General features: G+C 39.7%; 1 protein-coding gene across 1 annotated transcript in view; it reads right to left on the bottom strand.

Annotated features, from left to right (window-relative positions):
- The window catches only part of tbck (TBC1 domain containing kinase), a 45706-nt gene that overhangs the window by 14193 nt on the left and 7408 nt on the right, over positions 1-24105 (bottom strand). The window contains exons 18-23 of the mRNA XM_038713261.1: positions 23882-23932; positions 23680-23763; positions 22644-22729; positions 20557-20593; positions 17271-17432; positions 9849-10021 (exon numbers count right to left, since the gene is read on the bottom strand). Coding sequence (XP_038569189.1) covers positions 9849-10021; positions 17271-17432; positions 20557-20593; positions 22644-22729; positions 23680-23763; positions 23882-23932 — 593 coding nt within the window. The remainder of the gene's footprint in view (positions 1-9848; positions 10022-17270; positions 17433-20556; positions 20594-22643; positions 22730-23679; positions 23764-23881; positions 23933-24105) is intronic.

Here is a 24105-nt window from a genome sequence, read left to right as displayed (position 1 = left end):
GTTAATTTTCTAAAATGTTAGTGGACGTGGGTTAATTTCAGGTGCGGTAGCCCACCTCCACTACGAAAGACAGCAAGAAACCCTAAATATAATGCAATACAACACAACACTACTACAACCTGTAGCCACCAAATTTTCCATGGAGTTGAGTCTACATGTTTAAAATAGGCAGCATATATTACAGGACTTTCAATCCCAGATTTTAGACCTGCAGAGAATACAACTAAAATCACTGAGGTGACATTGACTGGTCCTGTCTTGATGGCAACAAGGTAATTGTGGCGGAAGATAGTGACTCCATGGAATTACCCCTTAAACAGCTTGTTCAAAGTCAATAGCAAGATGCTCCAGGTTCAGTGGAAATAACAGAGTGCTGTGCGAGGGAAAAGAAAAGTGGGAGTCCAGTAAGTTCCATTTGAGAGTAAACCAAGATGTGTCTGAACACACCTGCTCAGTAAGACCACCCAAACCGAGACCAAGCCAAGACCAAGACCAGAGTTTATCGAGACCGAGACAAGACCAAGACTTTTAGACCAAGTCGAGACCAACACCGAGGGAGGGCGAGACCGAGTCAAGACCAGTTCCCCACATTACATGACACAAAAAAATGTGGAAGGAGATTATAGGTACTTCTCAAATTGATCTGAAAGATCCACATTCCCATTAAAACACCCACATACAAACACTAAGAGCTGAAATCAACATAAGCATCTTTATTAAATACTCCTTTTCCATGCTTACCATCGCGGGGAGGGGTGACTGTTGTTAATGGTAACAACACCTTTTAATTAGGGTTATTGGTTGCATATGAAGCAGTACGTTTTACATCCAATCAAAGTTTGGATGTTAACAAATAAATCAGACAATGCAAAAGCAATTTATTGATATTCCCAAAGTTATGGTCTTGAAATAAAATCCTATATCCTGTAAAAAAGTCCTCCATGTCCGAGACCAAGACAAGACCGGGTACAAACGCGGTCCAAGACCAGTCTCGAGTACTACAACACTACTACAGGGGCGCAGAGTTTATTCATTTCAAATGTAGCTTGTACTTGGTTATTAATACTTCAACAAGATGAAATAAAATACAAATCCAAAGGGGGCACAGTTGCACCAATCTCTCCATCAAACGTTAAAGTTTGGTTTTGGACCATATACAGCATGTGTGTGTGTGTATAGCTGAGACTTAACCTCCTGAGCTGGCAGGGCTTTTCACTGTGATGAGCAACGATTACAGCAAGTCCTGTTGACTATCATATGCCAGTTTATCACAGAAGCAGTCGTGCATGTGGCTGATGCAGTTCAGTCATACACAGTGTTCTGGTGGTGCTGCTGGTCAGTACAAAATACAATTCACTTCTTGTCTCATGCAGGGAGTTACTAACAGCAATGAGTAAACAAAGGGAAAAAAGAGAAAAAAAAGGAAACAAGAAGAACAGGTATTTACTGATAAATGCTAACTCCTGTGTACTGTTCCATGGTCTTGGACCTGTATGAATTTTTCAACATTTGTCTAAACACATACAAAAAGTGGGGAAAAGGTAGTGGGTCAACCGCCCTGCCTTTAAGGAATGCTTTTAAAAGATTACTTACTGGAGAAAAAAATGCTTTTCAAGCACAGGGTATACACTTAACATAAGACCATGGATAAGCAGTTGTTATGACAACTCACCAAAGCTAATCTTTTCTGTACACATCATTAAAAAAATAACTAAGTGGGTGTTTAGCCAACATGTGTTTGGTAACGGGGCATTTTAGGAACATTTCTGTGGAAGGTCATCAGACAGTGGGGGCGTAACTAACGATTTATTTTCATTGTGGATTAATCTGTCGATTATTTTCTTGATTAATCGATTAGTTGTTTGGTCTATAAAATGTCAGAACAATGTCAATCAATGTTTCCCAAAGTCAAAGATGACGTCCTCAAATGTCTTGTTTTGTCCAAAACCCAAAGATATTTATTTTACTGTCATAGAGGAATAAAGAAACTCAAAAATATTCACATTTAATCAATTAATCATTGCAGCTCTTTCAGACAGGTTACGATCTTTCATCACAAAATGTAGCTGAAAGTGGACGTGGACTTCGGATATCTCTAGTGTTGAATGGGCTCATTTGCTTGGCTGAGCTTATATATAAGCATATTTTCAGTGTGGTGATCAGCAAAGATCAGTGGCAACACCTACAGATCTACACAACACATGCATATCAATTTATCCATACACATACAATATACTGATGGGAATAAGCAAAATATGCAGCCTGTCATTACCAGGGGCAGGCAGAGCACTGTGTGGTGACTTAAATGTCATGATGACTAGTGTGTGCCAGCTGAGAATGGCTTAATGACACTTTTTGCATTTCACTGGCCTGACAATGATGAGGCTAAACTGGAGCCCCTGATAAGTAGACACAAATCCTCTGCAGTGGTTTGTGTTTGTGTGTGTGTGTCTATGTACAAATGCTCATGGTACACAGTTGCCAAAAGAAACAAACCCAGTCACTTGAAATGTTGAACTGGCAAAATCAGTGTTGAACAGCTTGGATAAAGCTTGATGACAAGGTCAATGACTCATTCAAAGTGCCTTCACACTATGTGATTGTAACAGTGCTGAGATTCTCATGTATCAAACAACACAGTCTGTGGTGTTTTCTAAAACAAAAAACGATTTTATCTGCCAAGTCTGCAGTCAGACAAAGAGAAGAAGAACATAATTGAGGCCATGATCTGAGAAAAATGCTGACAACAAAGACCCCTCACTGTAGCCACACACGCATAAAAACACACACACACCAATTTCTACACAAGGGAACCTTTTAGAACAGAGAATCCCCTTTTCATATACTTCCTGTTTTAATTCTGGCCATCCAGCGGTTGCTCTAACTTAAATTATTTTTCTTGGGAAAGGGCAGAAAAAGCAGTCTAATGAAAATTCATCTCTGTTACTGCAGACAAAGATAGAATTTGAATCCAGACGTGGACTTTGACAACTGAGTTACAGTGGCTGAAACATAATGCTGCTTTAGTGTTGCATAAGCAACTTGCTCTGCATTTAAGTTAGATGACTGAAAAATGCTGGGAGACAGGACCACAGTTTTTCATAATTTTAGTCAGTTATTCATAAAACACTTTAAAGGAATCAAAAATTATACAGCATGTATGTACAGTACTCAAGCTGAAATACTGAACTATGTCTTTGAAGAGCTTAACTTGGAAGATTTGCCACTGGACTATGTTACAGACTTTACATATGACTAAGCTTTTATGACCAGAAACTGTACATGGGGGAGACACCGTAACATGTACATGCAATGCCATCCAAAACAACAGACCTGAAATACATCCCATCTTTGTGAAGCGAAGAAGGTTGAGACAGTCCCAGAGACGTATTTATTCATGGTGCTGTACTGGATTGTATTAAATTGAGAGATGATTGAGTTGTTTCTAAAAAAAAAACGTCACATGTGTCATATTGTCAACAAAACTATATATAATAAGCTTCAAAAAACTACAATTTATTGCTGAGGTTTTGTATTAGATTACATCATATAGTGTATATTATAGAGGTGTGACTGTGTCTAAGCCATGTATAATATCTTAGTAAGAGAACATTTAACATACCGGTTTTACCCATTCACTTGTATAGAGTACATTACCCCTACCTAACTGGGAATGCTCCATTTGCTCACAGTTTTACATGTTCATGGGTACATGTGACACACAAGTACTGAAAAATTGGAACCAGGGAGCACTTCTCTGTCCTCGTGGACATCCATTCGCACAATCATTGAAAGGAAAGGAGCTCTGCCAGCTGTTATTTGACATTGAGCAAAACATCTTTTTCATCCATAGGGAATGGCACTAGCCTCCTGTGCACTGCACTGCACCACATTTAGTTTGTTTAAATTTCTCCAAGCCCCCAATGTTGAGTATAACTTTCTAGAAAATATGGTACAATAAGTTATCATGGCTAGCAAATTCACACATTTATCGTGAGTTCGGTTCTGTTGAGATGCACAACTTGGACATCTGAAAACAAATTTAGCTGTTTACAGCTATTGTTGCCCAAAGCCGGCTATACTGAGGCTGAGTCTCACATTAGCTTGCTAGCAGTCGTGCACAAATTTGCAAGTGAACACCACTATCAACAAACTGTTATAGAATATTTCTTAGGGGGCTTAATTGATGTAACAAGAAAAGGTAAGACAGGTCTATGTTAGAGTCTTTAGCTGACCTTACAAGTGTTCACTGACCTTCCAGCTCTAGTTATTACTTCTCACATGTAACTGTCCTTGTTAGGGAGACGACAGTTAGACTGATAAGGTAGAGACAGTAGCTCAGGCACCACAAAAATCAAGGACAACTGAACAAATAAGCAAAATCTGAATAACTCAGCAATATCAGCCGGGCTAAACACTCTTATTCTGAAATGCGCCATGTAGGATATGTAGCCCGCACAGAGCAGAGCGGAACGGCCTCACAGAGTGCTGTTATCCATAGTTGAAGCACACAAAATGAGAAATTAACATGTTAACAACATGTAGGCTAAACGCTCCACTGCTGAAACACTTCAGTGTGAGTTGATGCTGGAAAAAAACACAGCACAGCCACTGCCTGTGTCTGTTCGGCTGGCACCATTATCCCACACGTTTTCCTCTAATTTCGTTTGTTATTGTAAAATGTACACGCCCTGTGCCTGCTCTGATTGGTGAGTAGGACCATAACAGGAGGCGCATGGCGCTTGTGATTGCCGAGCAGGTCTGTCACACACGGATGACAACAGAATGAATTTGTTACTGCATGAGTGTTTAAAACAGGACAGATGCTCTGTATAATTAACCTACATTTTATCGCCATCTTTAGCTAATTGCATTCTTTCAAATCGCAATTTCGATTTGAAAACGATTAATCGTTCAGGCCTATATCAGAAGATACTATTATACTTACAGTTAGTGAACTGTATGATATCGGTGGAAAGCACACATGAATGTAAAAAACTGCTACAGGATTAGTGTTTATACTGTATGTTTGTTCAAATGGCACATTTTAAATCAGATGAAAAGATAACGAAAGCCTCATCAAAGCTCTTAGCTCTTTCAAACAGGCCACTTTCTACTGATCAAGGTGTTTACATGAAGCATTATTTTCTGATTGATCTTAAAAGCCGTAACTGAAAAGGGATTTTGTAAGAGACTGAATGTTGTCAGATGTAACTTCCCATGAACCTTCATTTGCTGTTACTACATTCTTCAGTCTTACTCTTGTTCACACACTACCAGGGTTTAATTGTGTAATGTTAAATGTGTGAGAAAATGCAACGAGTCAGAAGTCCTGAGGTCAGGGTAAAATTTGTTCTGACGTGTGAAATGAGCAAAGGAATTTCTAGATAAACATTCAACTTCTTATTTTCTGAATTTCCTGTATTAAGTCATACAGTACAATTAGTTTTGTGTGCGTCTGTGGTCAGTCCAGTGTTGAGTGTGACATTTCAACACAGTGCACTCCTGCCCGAATGTTTTCTGAGGAAGAGGTGGGGTGCAGATAGATGTGGTCATGGATCAATGCCACCACCCATACAAATGAGCCTCGGCTGAATGAGAAAGATTACAGCAATCACTTGGGCACACAGCAGATAGGGCTGACAAGAGTGTTTGTGAGCTTTCTGGACACAATGCATTCAGGTGTGAAAGGCAAACAGGGCTGCGCCACATAAACTAAACAAAGACAAAAGGCCTATGTGGAAAATCATCAATAAACAACAGTCTCAGTATCTGCTCTAAATGTTTGCTGTATTTATTTTTTTAATTGCAAATATTTCTGTACTTCTGTTTCTAAGAAGGGTGGACTTAAAATCTTTGGCAAAATCTCGCACTCTGTAAGCAGCCTGTAAAGCATCTGTCAAAGGAATCTAATTTAATGTATTTTGTTTACTGCAAAGTGATTTGTAACAGTATTTTATTACACAATATAATAAAGTTTTACTTTATTTATAGTTTTACTTTATAGTAAATAAAGTTTAGTTACAGTAAATAGTGTTTTACTTTCTTTATGCTTGTATTTGTAAAGACAGTTCCTTTTAAAATTAATCAATTTTACGGCATTTGGGAATTGAAGACGGAGGCTGCCATGTACTGTATCAAGCATTGAACTGTAACCTTTTCTTTTTTTTATTCCTGAGAAACTCATTCTGACTTGAAGAATCAATACAGCTTAACAGGCCTACTGGAGTCACTCCGCTGCTCTACAGTCAGGTGTTGATTAGTGAAAAGAACAGGTGATGGGTAATGTGCAGTGAGTCGCTCTTTGTGCAAATTAGAAATAGGGTACTAGTACTAAAACAGCAAAAACATTATTTCACAAGGAAAAATAGTGTGGAAGCTAACAAATATCTCACGTAAAATTTATCTCACAATCAGCTGCTGATAATACACACTTAATAAAGATTTAATGACGCTACTGGCAAAAACACTCATCATGTCTGTACAGTACCAGTCTGTATGGGTGGCATGTGATATGAAATGCTATAGATTTATTGTTGAATAGAATTTTTTAAAAACATGTTTTAGAACAATTATTGATACAATATATGATGTTCAAATCACTGATCATAGATTTTTTGACAGCATTATTTTGAGATTAACTTTTGAGCCTCCTAGAGTCTCCAAAAGTAGACTAGGAGCCAGAGCGTTCAGCTATCAAGCTCCTCTCCTGTGGAACCTGGTTCCAGTTTGGGTTCAGGAGGCAGACACCATCTCCACATTTAAGAGTAGGCTTAAGACTTTCCTCTTTGATGAAGCTTATAGTTAGGGCTAAAATTAAGGATGCGATTCCATCAGCTCTAAATTCATTATCAAGTCGCAAAGTAACGGAGGACTCCTATGCTAATTTCAGTCCCTCCCAAATCGATCATCTTGTTGATAGTGCTGCAGGATCACTGCGAATGACACTCGACTCTGTAGCCCCTCTAAAAAAGAAAATAATAAAACAAAGACGGTTAGCTCCATGGTATAATACTGAAACTCGCAAATTAAAGCAAATTAAAGCAAATATCGCGGGAAACTTGAGAGGAATTGGCGTTCCACCAAACTGGAAAATTCTCGTTTTATTTGGCAAGATAGTCTTAAAACTTATAGGAAGGCCCTCCGTAATGCCAGAGCAGCGTACTACTCGTCATTCATAGAGGAAAATAGGAACAACCCCAGGTTTCTTTTCAGCACTGTAGCCAGGCTGACAGAGAGTCACAGCTCTAATGAGCCAAGTATTCCCATAGCTCTCATAGTTACGACTTCATGAGCTTCTTCAATGATAAAATTCTAACTATTAGAAGCAAAATTCACCAAGACCTGCCCTTAACTGGCACCAACTTATCTCTAGACTCGGGAACCTTGGAAGCAGCTGTGGAACCAGATATATGTTTGGACTGTTTTGCTTCCCTCAACCTTTACCAACTAACTTCAATAATTTCTTCATCTAAACCATCAACCTGCCTCTTAGACCCCATCCCGACTAGGCTGGTTTATTTGAGGATTTTCAGTCAGGATTTAGAGCTCATCATAGCACAGAGACAGCACTGGTGAAAATTACCAACGACCTCCTTATTGCATCAGACAAAGGACTTGTCTCTGTACTGGTTTTATTAGATCTTAGTGCTGCATTTGATACCATTGACCATCAGATCCTATTGCAGAGACTGGAACATTTCATTGGCAATAAAGGAACCGCTCTAAGCTGGTTTAAGTCCTATTTATCAGATCGATTTCAGTTTTAACATGTTAGCAATGAATCCTCCATGCACGCCAAAGTTAGTCATGGAGTTCTTCAAGGATCTGTCCTCGGACCAATCCTCTTCACTTTATATGCTTCCTTTAGGCAATATTATCAGGAAATATTCCATAAACTTTCATTGTTATGCAGATGATACTCAGTTATATCTATTGATCAAGCCAGATGAAACTAATCAGTTAGCTAAACTTCAAATGTGCCTTCAGGATGTTAAAACCGAGATGACCTGTAATTTTCTAATGTTAAACTCAGATAAAACTGAAGTTATTGTTCTGGGGCCTAAGCACCTCTGTGACGCATTATCTAAAGATATAGTTTCCCTTGATGGCATCGCCCTGGCCTCCAACACCACTCTGAGGAATCTTGGAGTTCTCTTTGATCAGGACATGTCGTTTAAGTCTCACATTAAGCAAATTTCAAGGACCGCCTTTTTTCACCTACATAATATTGCGAAAATCAGGAACATCCCGTCTAAAAATGATGCAGAAAAACTAGTCCATGCATTTGTTACTTCTAGGCTGGATTAATGCAATTCTTTATTATCAGGCTGCTCGAAAAAGTCCATTAAGACTCTTCAGCTGATCCAGAATGCTGCAGCACGTGTTCTGACAGGAACCATGAAAAGAGATCATATTTCTCCTGTCTTAGCTTCTCTGCATTGGCTTCCAGCAAAATCCAGAACAGAATTTAAAATCATTATTCTTACGTACAAAGCTCTTAATGGTCAGGCACCATCTTATCTTAAAGAGCTCATAGTACCTTACTACCCCACCAGAGCACTGCGCTCCCAGATTACAGGGTTACTTGTGGTTCCTAGAGTCTCCAAAAGTAGACTAGGAGCCAGAGCGTTCAGCTATCAAGCTCCTCTCCTGTGGAACCTGGTTCCAGTTTGGGTTCAGGAGGCAGACACCATCTCCACATTTAAGAGTAGGCTTAAGACTTTCCTCTTTGATGAAGCTTATAGTTAGGGCTGGCTCAGGTGAGTCCTGAACCATCCCTTAGTTATGCTGCTACAGGCCTAGACTGCCGGGGGATTTCCTATGATGCACTGAGCTCCTCTCTCCCTTACTTCCTCTCCCTCTGTATGCAACCTCATCCCATTATTGCATGTTACTAACACAACTTCTCCCCTTTCCGGTAGTCTTGTGCTTTCTCATCCCTCTCCTCTCTCCTCCTATCACTTCCTGCAGGTGTTTCTGGCTCTGGATCTGTGGCTGCGGGTCACCTGTTGCCCCCGTTTTCCTGCTCGACACCCTCTGTTACAACAACTATTGTTACTAGTCCTATTGTTATTATTGTTATTATAATCATTAACATTACGATTGTTATCATTAACACTACTATACATATCTATACCATTTTTCATTTAGTCTATAGCAACATCACCTTTGATGTCTATACCTCTGTGTGTATATTGTGTAGGCTGCCTCCCTCCCCCTCTCTCTCCTTCCATCCCTCTCTTTTTCTCTCTGTTCCTCTCCTGCCCTCTCTCTCTCTCTCTTTCTCTCTCTCCCCTTCACCCCCAACCGGTCGAGGCAGATGGCCGCCCACCCTGAGCCATGGTTCTGCTCGAGGTTTCTGGCTCTTAAAAGGAAGGTTTTCCTTGCCTCTGTCGCCTAGTGCTTGCTCTTAGTGGGAATTGTTGGGCTTCTGTAAATAACATCATAGAGTATGGTCTAGATCTGCTCTTTTATAAAAAGCGTTGTGAGATAACTGTTGTTGTGATTTGGCGCTATATAAATAAAATTTAATTGAAATTAAGGGTTTATCACTTATGTCCCCTGTTTGCAAAGATATAGATTTTCCTGCAGCCTCACCACACATTTTATAGGTTGTTTCATGTAAAACGTCAGATCTTACTGTGCCTCTAACATATAGAAGTCACACCAGGAAATAAATAATAAAAGAAAACCTCAACAGTCACTGGCCCAGGGAAAGTAAGAAGTATTATGTAGATAACAATGCAAATCAATTCACAAATTTGCAAAGCAAAGGGGGCTTCACTTCACTTCAAATTTATGGCATTTTTGCGTGTGATTGTATGTGTGTGATGAGTAAAACTCACCAGGTCTGTCTTGGGCATGTCCTGATAGTCAGACGAGTAGTACGTTGCCGTTTTCCCTAATCCATTGTCACCAGCGGCCTTTGGTGGCTGAGCATGTTGACGGTAGGTAGCGCTCTTTGGAGTCCAGCAAAAGAGGCTGATGGATTCCCGAACACAGCGCTCGATGTCAATTTCTGTGCAAATATAAAAAGGAAGGAACAGGTGAAAAATGAGAAAATGTTAACTTGCCAATGTTGGCGAGTAGACAATAATAAGATAGCAAACATTAAAATATCTGTCTGTACCAAATTTCAGTGAAATCCCTTGACAACTAATGAATGGATCAAAAACAGGGAGTATTCTGCTAATCTCTGAATTTTCAATTATCATTGACAAATTATTTAACTGCAGTGTCAGAATATGAATGAATGGTAAAAAAATAAAAAAATAATCAGACTGTAAAGCATGAGAATAAAAAAAATTTGATTCCCTCCCCTGAATCAGACATACATTATAAGAGATTATGTAAATGTAGTGTGGGAGGTTTAGTTGCAGAAGTGAGCAGCTTGACCTTGGCATTTTGCTGCCATTAATAATCTTCTCAAGTAGTTATCCGGCAGTGCCAGTGGCTCTTTAAGATAAAGTGGCCATCGTTTAGCTGCTGTCCCTCATCTGAGCTCTTGTCCCAAAAAAGGGTTTTAGTGCAAAAGCAAAATTTCTCCTCTTCCCCCAATGCCTCTCCAGCAGAATCCATCCTTCTCCTTCTTCTTGCTTTGAGAATACAGGATTAGGGAACAGGGACTCACTGGATTAGCTGAGGATTTGGATAAATTAGGAATTCTTTCCTTCACACTCTTTCACAATGACAGCCTCTCTCTTTCACTCCACTTTTTCGTGGATAATAAGCGAGTCTGGCTAATGAGGGCTCTTTGGCACGACCTGCACCTGGCCAAGGCTCAAGTTAAATTATACAGAAGATGTATCTTTCCCTCACTCTGTGCTACAGCGGCGTTAAGGTTAGGGGATTGTCAGCTCTCATGGGCTAGGACCTCACAGACTCCGTTACAAGGTTCATTCCAGTGAAAAACACACTGGCGGTCTGAGATTCCTCACAGACAGTTCAGGAAAACACATTTTCCCTCCCTAGGGCGACAAATGCTGCATGCAATCTCCCCTCTGGCTAAAAGAGACAGGAATGTCGAAGAGGAGATTGATAGCAGTTTTAACAAGCCCTGGGCTCAGCTGGGCATTCCAAGGCAGCCAATTCTGTTAAGAAGCAATTTTTCTTTTTAGTCAGGCAAAATTACATTTTAGTAATTACGTATCGGCGTTGATTGTGGGCTGTGACATGTTGCAATGAATATCAGAATAACGTGATTACTTTAAGTACAACTCAGGGGCTTGGTGGAAGTGGATTGCGGTGCAAAGGAACACAAACCTGACAATAATGAAGATGAGAGAATTTAGTGAATTAAAAGAAACTCTATTAAATTATAATGTTTCCAACCCTTGATATTACATAACAGCCACACCATGAAAATTACTCTTTATCATCAATTCATAGATTATAAAGGCAGCCATCTGTACTTTTGACAATTCCCCTCTCACCTTTTGAATAGCTCTCATTAGGTGGGAGTGTGGAAAGTGAAAAAATCTATCGTCCAGTACGTACGACCAATTATATTTCGACAAAACTTGAGGGAATGGTTTGTTTGTTTTGAGGAAATTGAAATGGATGACTGCATTGCGTTTCTATGGCTTTTTGGGGTGCACGTATCATTCATGGAAGACAACACTAAAGTGACCACAATTATGCCCTTACTAAGCAATGCTCTAATTTTAGTGATCAATCAATGTTCAGTGCTCTCAATCATGCACCATCACACACTAAGAAGTCATTCCTAACCGATGCAAGCTTGTCAGCGAGATTGTATTTGGTCCTAAGAGAAAAACATTTAATTACCTTTCTTAATATTCCTTGGATATAATTCTTATCTTACACAGGATTTAGGAGAGCTGTAGAGGTACCTAACCTGTTAGGACAATACTACCTGAGCACAAACATGCATGCTTATTCCAGGAGGTATGAAATGAATATATATAAACACCAATTGGTGCTTTAAAAAACAAAAAGCTTATTCAGATATGTAGACTGTATTAACATTTCTTGACAATAGTTCAATCTGCAATCTACCTAAACTGAGACGCACCTGAAAACAAAGAAAATGCTTTGGGAAACCACAACTGTGATTGCTTTTGTTGAACTTGCATTACAAGATGTAAAAAAAACTAGTGCGAATTTGCAATAGCTGCAACCCCCATACACGCCTGCATCCACACCTTCACACACATACACACAGCAGCTTGATCTTGCTAAAAACTGCTTGATCCTAGATGTTGTGGCCAATTGATCCAGCCAGACATGACGCACAGATGCACCAGAAACAACAAAGGGGACCAGCGGCTATGCCAATGTGTTGCCTAAATTGTTATTGTTGCTGAACTACATTCAGAAATCAAAGGATTACGTATACTGAATGTATACAGTAAATAAAAAATAAACAGACACACCGGATAAAATGTGCAAGATACAGCATTAGACAGAAATCAACTCAGTTTGGCCTTTCAAAATTAAATCTGGGTGTCACTTTTATCAGTTTAGGATAAATACAGGTTTTTCTTTGTGCAAGAAGTTTATCTTACAAGTAATGCTATTTTGTGACCAGAGCAACTTGTCAATCTTCCAAATGTGTTCATTGCAGATCAGAACCACTTAGAAAAACTACAAAATGGCATTAATCATTTATTTTTATGGTTCTGAATGTCATAATCAGTCAGTGTCAGTCATCTACTAGACATCTCCCCACGCTTTAAGAGTGAAGCTCACTAATAACTCTCAGGTTTTCTAAGGCCGGAGTATTGTTAGACATTTTTTGGCCCAATTCCTGCAATGAATCTGAGCTGATTAATACATTTGGCCCCAGATCAATATTGTCAGGATCCTATGGATATTACCTAGGTCCTCCTTAAAGTTGGTTGGCTTTAATAGGACTAAAGTTTATTTTATTTATCTACTCATTTCAAAATGCTGCAGAGCAGACTATCAGCCAAAACCCCTAATGTAAACGCAAATATGCCAGTCCATAATTGTCATGCACTCCCAACACTAAACCTTCAGATCAATGTTCTAACTTCTCCTTCTGCTTGTGTTGTCTGGGTGTCCCTGTGTGTAATGTGGCCTCGAGCACTTTCAGCAGCTCATGGTTGTTTTTCTCAGAACTAAACATTTATAACTAGAGCTCATCAGTTCTGTGCCCAGCTTTGCTTGTTGAGACAGATGCTAATGTCCCGTGAAGGCAAATGCCGCTGCATCATCAGTAAACACACGGTTCCTGTCAGCCGGAGAGCTTCTCTGGTCCATTGTGAATCAATGAAGTCTCCAAACAAGAGAAAGTTATAGATCACCTGAGGCTACAAGACTAAGCAAATGGGATTCACCAAATGAGATTAATTGCTAACAAATGGCAGGCTGAGATGCATTGCTGGCTCCAAGGCAAAATGTTGCCACATAAGTCTTACCTGTTTCACATTTCATTTAATTTCAGATTCTGACACGGAGCGTGGTCATCACAAAAAAATTTAATAATTTAGCTAAATGTTAGGCTTTCATTAGTCTGGAGAGTCATGTGACTTCAGTAACAATTGTGTGAAGAGAATGAAGGATACTGACTTCCGGTGATACATGAACCAGTGGTTGAACAAGACCTCATAGCCATAGGTCCTAAACCTGGACCTCCCCTCGCTTGTTGGAATATTGGCAACTATAGACTTCACAGTGTTATGTGTAATAGGCTTGTCACTGAGAATTATTGTCACTGGCCCTATTTACTGCCTAGAAGGAGGAAAAGAGAGAGGAGTGTGTCTGAATCATTTAGGAGCCACTGTCCTGTAATGTTTTCTTGACCGTTAACGTTTAAGTCAAACAGTTGCAGACAGGAACAGAAAGAGAGCAGTTTTTTTAATTTCACAACTAAATTGTCTACTTGTGCATTATCCATTTCTCTGAACCTTAGTCCTTTACCTTTTTACCACCGAGAAACTCATCACCACTAAATACAGGCTTCCATCATGCATAGGCTAAAATGAACAAAAATGTCAATGATTATGTGCACCTGATATGAATGGTACAAAGACAGAAATGATGTGCTCCTACAAGTTTATGTTGTCACTAAACTGCATGACGACTCAGTTCAACATTGCCGTTGCTAGTTTGCAATGTAAATACAGTGTTAATATATTTGCTGAATTAAATGTGTACTTCTTTCCTGGATGGTTAAAGGACAATGCATAAGATAATGTATATCCTATATTTTTAGTCTTATATTTTAATGTTAGAAAACAATTCTTGTTCAAACACATTTCCTTTTGTGCTGTAAAAAACAGATTCAGTCTATTTTTCTTCTTTTATGATGTCCAGCCAGCATCAGGGTATGTTTTTCTGGCTTCCCACATGCAGTCCCTGTAGTTACAAGCATGTGGAGCATGTGGAGTCTGCTCTGAAACAAATGAATATAAGCCTCAGTTGTATGAGGACATCAATTTTGCACGCCTGATGGCAGAAAGGAGCAGGTGTGGGCCACAAATCACAAGATATCTACCATAACTCACAGTCTGTCTGTCTGTCTGTCTGTCTCTGTGTGTGTGTGTGTGTGTGTGTGTGTGTGTGTGTGTGTGTGTGTGTGTGTGTGTGTGTGTGTGTGTGTGTGTGTGTGTGTGTGTGTGTGTGTGTGTGTGTGTGTGTGTGTGTGTGTACTCATAACTACATAAATGTGGTGAGGCAGAGCACATACAGACTGACCTCCAAAACCTTGCTTTCAACAAAGGCTGACAAGATCTATGAGAAACTCATATAATTTAATTATATAACAAGGAAAAACCCATGTTTACTTTCAAGTCCTATGCTTTGCATCACACACACTTTAAAATAGTTGACATGTAGCTGCTAAGAAGGGTTAAATAAGGAACAAAGCTAAGAGTCTACAGCCATGCTAGCAGCTCTGCAAAGCTGTAGTTTAGCAAAGTAAGCTAAAGGCTAACATTAGCGAGCATGCTCAAAAAGGCAATGCTAATGTGCTGATGTTTAGCAGACATAATGGGTAAGATGGTCACCATATTAGTTTTGCTAATATTTTTTAATTAGGCCTAAACATAAAGTATAGCTAAACAGCTGCAAATGCCACTAGTTTTGCAGGAATTTGGTCATAAAGCAAACACAGTTTTGAGCTGATGGTGGTGCTAGTAGTGGGCTTCATCCTTTGGGAACCATGAATGTCTGTACAAAATTTCATGGCAATCCATCCACTACCTGAAATATTGCATTCTTATATTACAGCATTGCGGTGGAACAACCAAAAAACAGACTGACATGGCCATCTCCGCTTGCATGGCTACAAAAATAAACTCTGCACAATCCAGGTCAATAAGCCCAAAGTAGTAAGACCTCTACTGTTATTTAGTAGAGGTGATGAACACAGTGTTGTTTGGTATTGAATTTGGCAGTCTGTGTCTGTAACAAGTTACATAAAACTATCTTGAGTGTGGACCAGAACATAGCTGGAAGCTTAAGTAAACAAGTCCTGTTTGAGGTCAGTCTAAAGCACAGAATTCATTCCTAATATAGTTTAGAGAGAGTGCCAGATACTACACTGTAACTACCCAGGTATACACAAGCTGCGATAATGAGGCTGGCAGTGATATACAGAAACGAGCTGGCAGTGGTAGCCACTCTCAGGAAATCTTGCCAAAGAAACTGACTGCAGCTCTAGGCCAACATATTTTACCTTTATAAGGAGAACTGGCTCTCCTCTTCCCTTCCGCCTCATCACATGAATCTGTTGGACTTGGGCAGTTAAACACAGTGAAGTATGGCTACAATGAATTTAGGCAGAAGGGGTTTACAACTTTACAGTTTACAAAGTGCTTCAGCATGCCTTATGGACAAATTGTCTCTGTCTCCGTTGGTTTTAAAACGCTAATGTCATTCTGCCTTTGAGCTAGAAAAAAAAAGAGGCTAAGCAGCATTTGGAAATAGAGTTTTAAAGGAAATTGTTTGAGCTATCCCTCAGGCAAGAGCAACATTCTGAAGACATACATTATGAATGCCACTCTCGGATTTTATGTCACAGATACTATGCTGAAGTAATCACTTTGGGTAACTGAAAAGGAGTCGTAAAGAGGGCACGTATTAAGAGACACTGTTAGGAGTCTTCACTCTGTGTGGCATATATAGTCGACAAAAACATCAAAGTCCCCAGGGGCAATGTGTCAGCGTCTGCTTATGACAAGTTTAAAACCCCTTGGACTGGGAGTCTGTTAAAAGTACTTAACAAATACATGTAACCAACAGAGCTAAGCTAATAAGTATCCATTTCACTCATGCCTGTGTGATTAGAATCACTGAATTCCTCCTTTAGTTGTCAGCCCTCCGTCTGTCTCTGATTCAAGAGAGGAGGAAGAATCTCTCTCTTGCCTGTAATGCACTGAAACCTGCAGAGATTAACAACCATATTGCTGAGTTAAGACTATACAGTATTTCAATATTTGCCATCACACCTTCCCACCTCCTACACCTCATTTTTGCACTACGGTAACACTTGGGTGGTGTAATGAGTTAAAGTTAAAGAACTGCATGTGACGTGTCTTATGCTGTAGTATACCCATTTCCCATTCTTGTTTTTTTCCTTGCCAGTGTAATTTCCCAGCACCACACCTACAGCTTGTGTCAGTGCAATTTTGATGCAATTTTGTTACAAAGCTCAGTATCTTTGTATTAAAGCAGATAGTTGCTTCAGGCAGTCTGCTAGCCTCACATTCCCATGCTAACCCTTGGCTTTACTTATTTGGGTCTATCTTTTTTTAGTTACTTAAATAATATCAGTGAGTGACTAAACAGTCTACACAGACTGAATAGTCTTAAATCTCTAAATGAAGATGATAAACGATGGGAATTCTGGAGAACCATAGAGGTTGTGATTTCTGTTGCATACAATTCCCATGGTGCGGTGGTCGGCAGATGCAGAGCAGAGTGTGGCACGCCTAGAGGGAGTAATGTTTGTGTAGGATCGCAGAGCTGCCTGCATTGAGGATATCATTAACTCAGACACATCACATTATTACTCTGAGGAATGAAAAGCAGCCTCCTGCAAATGCCAGTTGCTGATACAGATGGACAGCCTTCGATCCAGGTTTAGGGAAGGCAGTATTTATGTGATTTTCACTTGTTTCAAAATGCAGAGACACTACGGCATGCAGAAAATAAATAATGATAAATGCTGTTAATCATCAAGGAACATTTGGCCAAGGCCGAGTATAGAATGCCCCTGAAATGAGGGATAAAGGGAAGCCATAGTATTTACAAAGATAAATACCAGCTCATATTCTCACCTGGCAGGTCAGAGAAGAGTAGGATGCACTCATTGAAGCCATTAGCTAAAAGACGGTCCCTGAGCTGCTGCAAAATCGCCACGCCGATACAGAAGGGGAAAGAGGAGTTACCCAACAGCAGTGTGTCCCACAGGTGGAAGATCTTGTGCAGTGGAAACACATCTGTATGGAAGGGTACAGAAATAAACACAACAAAAGGGGATATTTTACAAAATGTGTTTGAAGAGACAAATCCCTCGAGGGGAGGCACAATAGGATCCTGCAAGTGGGACAATAGCAAGCAACATGCACACAGTGATAAAAAGGGAATCATTCTGTACATAATTAGTATGATTTGCATGTGCATGCAGCATTTACTTAACATGGCTCCATGGCTTTAAAACAGGAAGCTCGCTACGCAATATTGTGCATTGGTGAGGTTGCCTGGAGGGATATTTGGTGTGGGGGAGGTAGCCGGGAAAATGTTTTAAGATGGGTGTTGTTGTGGAAAAATGACAGAAAGAACATCAGGGGGCTGAGGAGCTTTAGAGCAAGGAACCTGCACAGGTTGTTTTAAGCCAAATAAAACCACATCCTTATAATATGTCCCACTGGAGTTACTATTTCAGTCATATTACTTTCAGTATTCGAAAAGTTTCCTCGATGTTGAGATTTATGCATGAGAACCTGTACTGTCCACCTGTTTATGTCATCCTGGGGTTTAGATTTGCTGGATGCAAGGCAGTAGACGTGTGTGTGTGGGCCAAGTGTGACTGTTTTGAGGCTGAGAGAGCGAGAGTGGTGAGGAAATGGCTTGAAGGGTCCGCGCCACATTAGCAGTCAGCTGAGCAGACTGGTGCATGTGAGTGACAGGCAGTGTGTCTGAGTGTGTGTGTGTGTCTGTTTGTGAATGGAAGATGACCCTCCAACCTTGTCTCATATTGGATTGGAGACATTAGCAGTCAGAGGGGAACATCTCCTGAATACTGGACTCATTCGCTGCCTCAGGGGGAGGATAAGGGGTAAAAGGGTCACACCTCACACTCTCAACCCCAGGAGTTGTCTCTCTCTCTCTCTGTGTGTGTGTGTGTGTGTGTGTGTGTGTGTGTGTGTGTGTGTGTGTGTGTGTGTGTGTGTGTGTGTGTGTGTGTGTGTGTGTGTGTTTAACTGAAGAATAAAATATCCCACTGTAAGCAAGTGCAGGCTTCGGATCAATGGCCTACAATTAATGTAAATCACAGATTGTGTTCTGTCTGTAAGAACCTGCTGACAAGCAAGGTTCTACTGCAACTGCCTAAAATTATATCAAGAAGGCAAAAGTTATTCAAACACAAATGCTATTTTGATTCAACAAGCATATTTAGATGTCCGCTATTAAACATGGAAACGTGCAGTTATTGCTTGAATCTGTAACATTTCTTTGTAGATGTCCAAGTGTTGGAAACTTTTCGTTGAGACTCTTATTCTTTAGTTTTGCTTACTCATGAACGCCGGACTCATGAAACTATACAACTCACATCTGTCAAATTTGTAGTCACACCTAAACTAATGCTAACTTAATTTTGACTATTTCCTGTACATGGGGTATGACAAAACATTATAAATTCTATATAATACAACGCAGTCCAATTTAATGTCATAAACCAAACCCTTAAGGGACAAATGTCCCTTACTGAATTGACACACCAGCTTGTAAGTGTCAACATAAGCTGAACATCACAAGCTTCACAAAGGCGGCAGATACTGCAGGACTATTGTAATAGATGCTAGTAGAAAGGTGCTTTGTGCTTACTGTGTATAACCCCAGCACTGTATGTATGAACCTATCATCTCATAGTGTATAGCTCTGCCAAAAAATCCTGATCCAATCTTTTCTGCTGTTATTTTTTTATTTTTTTATAAAATATTGAGAAAAAATAGCAGCAGTATGCTGTGGAATGTCCATTAAACAGGGAAAATATACATGGTTAGGATGTGTCATACAAAATCAAAAAGGTCCAGTAAAAGTCTTTAATAAATATGGGCATTAAAAGTAAAAAAAATTAAAATACATCATGCTCTCCTCAAGGTCCTCCTGAGGAAGGCAAGCTTACTGATAAGTGTTGATGTATTTTTATAATATATCAAATCCATATTTTTTAAAGGCTTTTTATTTTTACCATCCTGAAAATGAGTGCCTGGAATTGATTGCGTCTGCCACATCCCACCCACAGATCATAACATACAGTAGTTTTTCCCTCCTTTAAGATTACCTAAAGAAATCTTCTCATGAACTGCAGGTTAAAATACATTAATTAAGAAAAATAATAATAGATAATAAACTATTACAACATCAACAATGGCTTATATACAGTTTTTTTATAAAATATCTCAGGCACAATTGGATGTTACACTTCTAATTTGGTGTATTAAAAGTCTTGGTGAGTCACTACTTAGATGCAGAAAATGGTGCAGACTGGCCCACAGGGAGCGCTATAATAAGCTTTTTAAGTCTACAGCTCAGATCTGCCACTCTGTTAAGTCAACATAGTCACCATGTCAGACATGTTTCTGCATACAAAAGACCTCAGCCTTTTAAAAACTACAGTATAATGTCCACCATCCATTTCTGGCAGGCATTTTAGATTTGGGGAAAAATATCTTAAAAGTGTTTTACACAGTACCACTCAGCATGACAGAAATCACAGTTTTCTCACATTAAATCGGAATTATTTTTATTTTATTTTACCACACCCTTAAAAAACTCATTTAAGTACAAGTATAGCTAATTTGTCATTTGTGTTAGTTGTCATGTTTCAGTTTTCAAACTGAGCAAACTCTATCCACTGTAAGATGTAGATGAAAGTTCAGGAAAAAAGCTAGTAAATGGACCCTGAGTTAAGATTTCTTTGTTATAATATTGTTGTTATATGTGATGTTTACGGCTGGTACTTTACCCACATTAAGGAGAAACACTGCTGCAAGCAGCTGTCTTGTCAACTTTATGTTGGGATTTAGAAATTTTTTCAGATAAATAAAAAATAAAGACTAATAAAGATGTGCTGGCGAAAGTCTTTGGTAGAGTATGACTGAGCGGGCGAGTCCGTTCCCTTTAAGACTTGAATTAATTAACAGCGGGAATAAAGGTCACCGAGAGGGGGAAAAAAACACAAAGACCTACAGAACTTGTCTATACTAGAGCCACTGACCTTTTCTCTCTTTTATTGATACTCTAATTGAAGCAGACTCAAAATACCTTCTGAAAGTTTTGGATTATGCTCAGTGCTACATCATATCCACATTGTGGGTACAAAAAAAAGCTACTTACGTGTAAACATAGTCAGGAACCAAGGAATAGCATAAAGCTGTATGGTAAGAAAAAAGAGACATAAGATAAGCACATTTTACTGTAGCATTCATTTGTCTGTAATGCTCAGTATGTCAAAACAAACTTCTGAGAGTTCAAATGAAATAAATGAACTGCTTTGTCACTAGAGAGACTTCTGTCTTTGAGAAAAGCAGCACACATGGCTGCACATCTCTGCAGCCTTCCGAGAAAGAGAAACGGCAATAAAGAACAAACTGCTGAGTTTGGTTATTAGTCAATGGGGAGAAAGCTAACAATGAATCTCATTATACAGAACTTGTCATCCATCCTTTATTTCTCTCCTACTTCACTCACTCCATTCAACACTTTCCCCGGAGGCAATGCATAAAATTGAAATTAAAGAGCACGCACACACACTCACATACAAACGCACAGATACACACTCAACCATTAACCACCTGTTATAACACCTGCCAATAGCTGGCCACCGTCGGCAAGGCTTCGTAATATTCAGCAGCGACGAGTCTGGGGCAGAGTGTGCATGAATACTGGAGCTTATCTGAGCCAGTTAATTGATAGCTAATTGTGGGGGAGCTGGAGACTGTTCAGTAGACCTCTGCTGTGCCCAGGAGTGATGAGCAGCAGAGAACCACTGCACTCCCGAGCTCATCTCAGCCTCAATTTCAACAGCTCGGCAGCAGGACTGCGAGTCCAGCCAGATTGGATTAGTGTAGGTGTAAATGGTGGATCCAGCAGAGGAGATGTGGCCAAATTGAGAATGGCCTGAATTAAACCACTGGCCACATGCAATCTGACTCTCTGCCGATGGCTTAAGGCATTCCTGGAACAGAGTCCACAACATTTCCAAAGATTACTTGTGGTTTCTGCATGCTTGCACAAGATTCGTCTTTTTTTTGAAAGACAAACTGTGTGAAACTAGCCATGTTTTGGTATGTATATGCAGGAAATCAGATCAATTTCATAGTGCAGTGACATTTGGTCTTTTAGGGCCGGTGGATTTATTTCCTCAGTAAAACAACAGTTAAGAGAGTTCTCTGAAGTTCACAGAGAACACAGGGATTTATGGTCTGTAAAGTCTAATTACTGGGATTCACATCAAGTATGAAAGCTGTATCAACAAAGCTTGTTCCAATATTATCCTGGCCTAACAATGAAAACAGACATACAGCATCTCCTTTGAAAGGCAAGTCAATGCTGGGAGTTCTGTAGACGCAGTGAGTGTCAAGTCAGCATCATAAGAGCATGCTTTTTCTTTGAAGAGCCAAGTCTGAACAACAGATGAGCAAGATATTGAAAGAATCTTAATGGGACATCTGTTCAAGGTTAAGCTTTGTTTTTAAAATAAAAAAATAGCGCTGACACATACAACAAAATCCGTGCCAAGTGTCTCTCCTGACATTCTTTTTTTTCTACACTCTTTAAATTATGACAGAAAATCAACAAGGACAGTTTTGTGCTCCACTTGCACCGCTTCTGAAAAGGAGCTGCAACATGAGAAACTGCAAGAAGGTGGAGGAGGAGTAGGAGGAGGACGCTTAAATCCCTGACTCCTCTGCGATAAAGACCCCACTTTTTCATTGGGTAATGTCCCAGAGGCCAGTCCACAGGTGGCACACATTCATCAGCACACTAACTGAAACCCCAGAGAGACGGTAGAGACTTTAACCTTGTCACTGTCTGAGCAGAGCTGTAAAGACGAAAGCGAAGGACAGGAAGAGATGGCACAGAGTAAGAGAAATAAGGTAAGCCTGGCAGAGGACAATCATTAAGTGTGCCTAGCAGACATTAATCGCTGTATAAATCACCACCAGTGGACTCGAGGGAGAACTTGACCCTTGACACAAAAGCAGAATATGTCAAATGGCAATATGAACAAAAAAATGGCAATGACAATGAAAAGATAGGCACAGTGATCTCTGCATGGTCATTTCCTTTGCCCCTGTGTGGAGCCAGAAACTGTAATTATTTCTTACTATCTCTTCTGACTTCCCATTAAAGACAGAAGGACGTAGTTATCCTAGTACTGTCATCAATGTGTCATGGTACTTGCACTCTTGGTAACTTACGTCTGGGATGAAACCAATCTCATTTAGGTGGTTGCTTAGCTCTGGGTCATGGAAGGCAATCATTTGGGAGAAGACAGTCAAGTACTCTGAAACGCAGGCAAAAAGGTGAAAGGTCCATAATCTATTGTATAGCTTGAGTGCTAAAAACCTTACAAGAAGTGTGCTCGACCAAACAAGACTTCACAGTTAACAGCAAAAAACGCAAGAGGTATTAAACAATATATCAACATACACAAATGTACCTAATAATAAAAAAATTTTTACAGTCATTAAGCAATGAGATCTCATAATTCAGATACTTTTTGTAAACTGTTTGGGTTTTTTTCTGTGTTTTGAATGATTAAAAAGAGACAGAAAGCTAAAAATGTTTCTGGTAGAGTGCTGATCAACAGTGCAACCCTGGAAACTTGTGCAGTGTAAAGCTATGTTATCACATTCTTCGCACTGCAAGTCAGCAAAGGAACTCTGACCAGACAGATAAACATTAGCTAGCTCTCCAGGGCATCTAAAGGGGGAAAGAAAGGACAATAGCCACATTCCCCACAGAGTTCAAGAGGTGTATGGTGCAGCTGTTTATCAGTCACGTAGGAATTGCTTGTGACATTTCTCTGCAGACTTTTGTAGTTTCATTTGTTTCTCTATCTCTAAATGACAGGGCTCAGCTGCAAACTCCATTAAGACAGACTGAAATTAGTTTTCGCAGCTTAGCAACAACATGGAATCAAAATTTAATCAACATTGAGCTGACGGCCTAACGCTCTGTGCCAGCCGATGATAATTTGTTTTTTAACTTAGCTGAACGCGCTGACCATGTTTAATACTTATTACTTAACTTGCAGTACTTAACATGCAGTGGCAGTTGATGACACTGGCTCAAAACACCCAGTGGCTGAAGTGGAAACAATTTATACAGAAAAATCAAGTGTGTAACTTATATTACAATCTGGAGAAACAAGTTAATATACTATTGTGTAAAACACAGCAGAGTAGTATAACATCTCCACACACAACGAATGGTTATTCTAGTATATCTCACCTTGAATGACATGAGAATTGTCCTTTAGGAAAAAGTTGTACAAGTATTTGGGGATGAAGGCAGACATGCAGGCGTACGCCAGGGCTGTGAAGAGTATGACATCAGTGTGAAAAGTAGGCAAAAAGAAAAAATGGAAGGTAGGCATAAACACTCAGCAGTGATAGCAGTTATTTATTTAAGAAGTTATAATTGAAATTCTTGCCTTCATTATTGAAATTCAAGTAGAGGAATGGGGCACAAAGTGAATCCAAACCTGAATTAATGAAAAGAAAATCAAAACAGTTCATCATACAAATGTGCTGTTAAGGGTGACATAGTTAAAACCGAGGGTAAGGAGTTTACAAGATGGGACATGAGCGCCATCTAGTGTCCAGTTATGTATAGCACAATAAGGAGTGGTGCAAATGAAGGAGAGAAAGACTAACA

This window comes from Micropterus salmoides, unplaced genomic scaffold (assembly GCF_014851395.1).
Source record: "Micropterus salmoides isolate LMB-PRFRI ecotype aquatic unplaced genomic scaffold, ASM1485139v1 Ms_hic_scaffold_12, whole genome shotgun sequence".
NCBI lineage: Eukaryota > Metazoa > Chordata > Actinopteri > Centrarchiformes > Centrarchidae > Micropterus > Micropterus salmoides.
Note: the sequence above shows the minus strand (reverse complement) of the source record. Positions and strands in the feature narration are given on the sequence as shown.